The sequence below is a fragment of the Sminthopsis crassicaudata genome, chromosome 6 (genome assembly GCF_048593235.1).
Source record: "Sminthopsis crassicaudata isolate SCR6 chromosome 6, ASM4859323v1, whole genome shotgun sequence".
NCBI lineage: Eukaryota > Metazoa > Chordata > Mammalia > Dasyuromorphia > Dasyuridae > Sminthopsis > Sminthopsis crassicaudata.
This window is the reverse complement of record NC_133622.1, coordinates 162,606,922-162,611,685: the sequence shown is the minus strand read 5'-3', so window position 1 is coordinate 162,611,685 and position 4,764 is coordinate 162,606,922. Positions and strand designations below refer to the sequence as shown.

The window sequence follows — 4,764 nt, the reverse complement described above, 5'->3', positions numbered from 1 at the left end:
ACAGTGGGTACAGAGAGAGCAGAACTATGGCTTGCTCACCATCACCGGTCTGTTTCTCCTACAGGTTGCTGGTTTTTTGGTTAATAGTAACTGTGGCAGAAGGTAAGATGGAGGGTTTTTTTTTTGATGGTGGTGGATGCTTAATCTAATAATAAATTATGACAATGATGCCTCACTTTTATATATGTCATTTAAATTTTGTAACTGAAATAATGTTTGTAAAGTGATATCACAGTGCCTGGCACACAGTAGATACTTAATAAATGCTTATTCCTAGTCTGAATAAAGCAGTCAGATTCTTTTATTAATAATCATTTGATCATTAATACAATTAATAGCAATTGTGTGGGAAATGGGATATAGATAGAGTTGTTTTGGAAGCCAGAATAAATTCTAGCCCTGGGCAATTGATCTATGATAAGAAGGTGTCAACCTGCCTTGGTGAAAGGAGTTTCCTTCCCCAGAAATTCCATATGTCAACGAAATGATACATCAGGTTTCTATCCCTTGGTTTTTTAAGTGTACAATCTCAGATTTTGAAAGATTTCAACCAATTTTTTTTTCTAGGCTTCCACAATTTCCATTCTAAGACAATAGTATCAAATGAGTTCTAGCTAATGTAACTAAATAATTAAGAGAATTTATAGTTGCTCCTTTTTCACTTTTTCACCTCAGGAACACTATAAGGACTTTTCAATCAAGGGGAAAAGCAGATTTATACATGGATGCATATGTGTATATATGTATATTTCACAATATATGTGCATAGACAGAAATATAACACAGAAATTCCCTTAAAGGAATTTTTTAAGTCTTCACCATAAAGTAATTATTTTCATCCCAAACAACCACATAATAATTATGAGAAAGGTTTCCTTAGCTTCACCTTTTTGCTTACAAGCATGACATGTTGTCATACAGTGAATTTCATGTCTAGACTAAAAGAATGCCATAAATTCACTTTAAAACTACAATAAGGAAAGATTCACAAGTGAAACTTTTGACAAAATTTTTAAACAGTATTCTCATGTTGAAGTACTATTGTTGTCAATTTACCAACTAGTTTTAAATGTAGTATGTAACACATGTTCAACCCTGCTCCACAGGAGTTTATATCAGAAAGGAAATGAGATGAAGATGGTAAAGAGAGAGATAGAAATAACCTGAGGACAAAGGAGAGGGAGATAAGTGGAAAAGAGCAAAGACTTCTGAATAATCTCAAGACAGAGCCAACTACTTATCAGGTTCCTTGTCCCTAGATATTATACTTAACTGCCAGAGTATACTAAGCAAGATTTTCAGTCTTACTATCTGAACAGAAAAGACTTGGTAACAGCCTTTATAATTTTCTTCTTAAAATACATTATAAATGAAAATTTAATAAACCGGGGCTAACAACAGAGAATTCATGCTTAACATAAGCTTTTCATACATTTGTGTTTCAATCATTTTATAAGAGTCAGTTAATGTGTTTTCTCTGTATCTTTAAATAATAAAACTAATTAATGGAGTTGCAAGAATTGGGAATATATTTTTACTTATTTGATTTTTCAATTAAGGCAAATTTCATGGACAACTGTTTCAGGGCAGAAAAAAATCTCAGCAAGACAATGTTGAAGACAGAAGCACAGAAAGCTGCTCTGATGATATAAATGGCTAAGTTTTGAAAGGTAGCTTGTGCTTCTTCATGCACAAGGGTGAGCCATAAAGGATTAAAAACAAGCAATCACAGCAAATAAACCATTTCCGAAACAAGATACTGGTTGGAGACAGCTACACTAGTGACTACACTGGCAAGCTACAAAAAGATATCAATTACACAAAAGAAATTGGATGTGACAAAGGATGCTAGGTTATAGCATTTCAGAATTGATTCAAGCTGGCAAAAGATGACTTTTCTTGAAATGGTGTGCTCATTTAACTGGGTTCCTAGGAATCATAATCTGATTGGAATTGCATAAGACTTCAAATCAGTGTCTTTAAAGAAATCTATTTGGCTCAGTATAGGAAGTAGGGAAAAGAAACCTGAATTCATTTGGCATAATAAAAAGTTTGTTTTTTAACTCATTTTTATTTTTAGTGATCTCACTAGTACCTAGTATTTCAAAGTTTCCTATATGGAATTACTCTTCCTTGCTTCTATATTCCAGTCAGGTTATCTGGACTGTTAGCAGAAGAGCCTTGGCAAGAGCTTTCCCCTAATTTCCTTAAATTTAAGTAGAGAGGATAGCTCTCTACTTAGAGAAAAATAGAGGGGAATTCTTTCTTTCCAGAATACAGGCATGTTTCAAATTTTACCTTAGGTGTGTACATACCTAATATTATAACCATTAAAAAGTCAACTGCATTCTCTTTCCTATACCAGACACATGTAGCGTCTGCTTACTAAACAACCAGAGTAGCCTTGATCCATGACATTTTTAACAGCATCTTTTATAAATATCCCCTTTCTCTTCCCTTTTACTACTATCCTTTCCAAATCTCTAACAACTCTCTACCTTGATCTCCTGTTGATTTTGGCAAAGCTGTGTTCTTCCACAAGCCTAAAACCTGGAAAAATACAAATACATATGTTTGTTTTTTCAGGTCAAAGAAACATATATAGCCCCTTTGGAGCATCAGAACCTAATGTGAATCCTACAGACTGTCAAATCTTTACACTCACTCCTCCCCCTGCTACCCGGCCTCCCCTAACAACCTCCAAGCCTGTCACCATAGCAACCAGATGGTGCTATTTTCCTCACTTCAGAAAACCCAGAGTGGGCTTTGGGTTCCCCAACTATCCTTTCAAACATCCATTCTACGGTCACCACGCTCACTTACCACCTCACCACCGCTGTCGTCACCCATTCTCCCTGCCTCGGAGAGGTGCCCACAATCACAAGTACTTCCCCAGAAGAAAATCCTCAAGAGAGAGCTCCTCAGAGGAATACAGAAGGAAATGAGAAATTCCTACTCTTTGAAGCAGAAATGAAAGGAGCCAGATCTCCAGAGGAGGAAGAAAGCTTCAGTGTTTTTCTTTAAAAGATACAGTTTGGGTTCTAAATTTAATGAGCAACTGGGAAACCAAAGGGGAAACCTAGCCTTGGTACCTTTAGTTAGCGGTGAAGAAACTGACAGTGACTACATGTGACTTGTTAAACGTCTGTCAGGGCATTTATCTCCCATAGGAAGAAAATCTCAAAACTAATGCTAATATCAGTGAATGGAAGGATACTAAATATTGGGAGAATTTTTCACCTATTCTGAACTTCCCTGTCCTCCTTCCAGTAAAATCCAATGAATGACCAACGAGAGGACAAGAAGATACTCAGCCTTATAATCGCTTGGTTTGTCTCCCACACAAGCAGACCACATCTTTTTACCCTTTGGTGTGGGCTCCAGCACTGGCTGGTCTAAGGTTCTTTCAGGAGAATTCTCTCTCATTCCCTCCTCACCCCCCAGGTAACCACACTCTGCCCCCTAGGACATAGATAGCTGATCAAGTACCTCTTGGAGTTCTCTGTTCTCTGATGTAAGGCTCTGGGGCAGTGGAGGGTGAGTGAGAGACATACATCTATCCTTCATTTCTGGAGACTCGGATCACGTTGCATAAGATGAGCAGAACTGGATGGAGTGTGATATTCGTTGCTGATCTCATATTATCTCTCCTTGAAACTTCCCCACCCACCCATTCTGAATTTCCCTATTAAGGTCAAAGTAATGCAATAAAGCCATCCTTCTGATCGTGCAAGTTCACAACCTTGCCTTCATCTTCTACTTGGGTGCTCTCTCATTCCTCATGATCTAATCAGTACCAACACTTCCATTTCTACCTCTGTACAATCTTTCCCATATGCCCCCTTTTTTCTACTCACACTGCCCTAACCCTCATCATCTGTGGATTGAATTATGACAATAGCTTCCTAACTTGAGGATCTCTATCTCAAGCCTCCCCTGACTCCAATGTATTCTCCACACAGCTGTCAGTGATTTTCTTAAAACAATGGTCTACTCCATTACTCAAAAAATTCCAGTGGCTCCCCTTCAACTGTAAGATTAAATGTCATTTTTATCTTCATCTTTTTTCTATAATTTTTTATAATGAACACAATTGCATATACACAGAAATTATGTGTACACTGTAATACAGAAACTTTTAAAATAAGGAAATACTGAGGATGCATGTTAAAGACTAAACATGCAGTCTGAGATAGAGGGAACTGGATGGAGACCCCACAATACTCTCAAGGGGGCCTAAAACCTGATTAAAATGTAACTGGGAAATAAACAAAAATACAATAAAACATAGATAATATTACCTTTTAAAACTAAGTCAATCTGTGGTTGCAAGTATCCTTATGTAAAGATTATTGTACCCTGATTCTATTTGAGTTTGACATCATTGCTCTAAACCACAATAAAGTTTTCACAGTGGTTAATACAATATTGTAAAACAGGAAGAAGACTTCTGAAGTAAACCCTTGCACAAAAGAGTCAACATTTTAATTGGGGAGAGAAGTTGGGAGGTGGGGCAGTGAATGACCATTTCAGAGAAGGTTACAAAATAATCTTTAAAAGAAATTCTAAAGACCTCAAAGGTAATGCCAATAAACTCTGGATATAAAACAACATCTGCATCAGAAAAAGAATGATGGATATTGAATGTAATTCAATCCGTGCTTTGTTCATTTTTTTTCTGTTTTCTTTTCTCTCTCAAGGTTTTTCCCTCTTGTTCAGATTTTTCTCTTCCAACAGGATTCATAAAGCAATGTGTATTTTAAA

General features: G+C 36.6%; 1 protein-coding gene across 1 annotated transcript; it reads left to right on the top strand.

The window, feature by feature from the left end:
• Positions 1-4,060, top strand: ODAPH (odontogenesis associated phosphoprotein). Its single transcript, XM_074273216.1, has 2 exons — positions 1-102; positions 2,587-4,060. The coding sequence occupies exons 1-2, from the start codon at positions 27-29 to the stop codon at positions 2,943-2,945; spliced, it is 435 nt and encodes a 144-aa protein (XP_074129317.1). The 5' UTR covers positions 1-26; the 3' UTR covers positions 2,946-4,060.
• Positions 4,061-4,764: the final 704 nt, after the last annotated feature.

Excerpts from the sequence above, each read along its gene's own strand:
- ODAPH (XM_074273216.1), top strand. The coding sequence starts at position 27 with ATGGCTTGCTCACCATCACCGGTCTGTTTCTCCTACAGGTTGCTGGTT. Across the intron at positions 103-2,586 it reads AATAGTAACTGTGGCAGAAG|GTCAAAGAAACATATATAGC; the intron begins GTAAGATGGAGG and ends TTGTTTTTTCAG.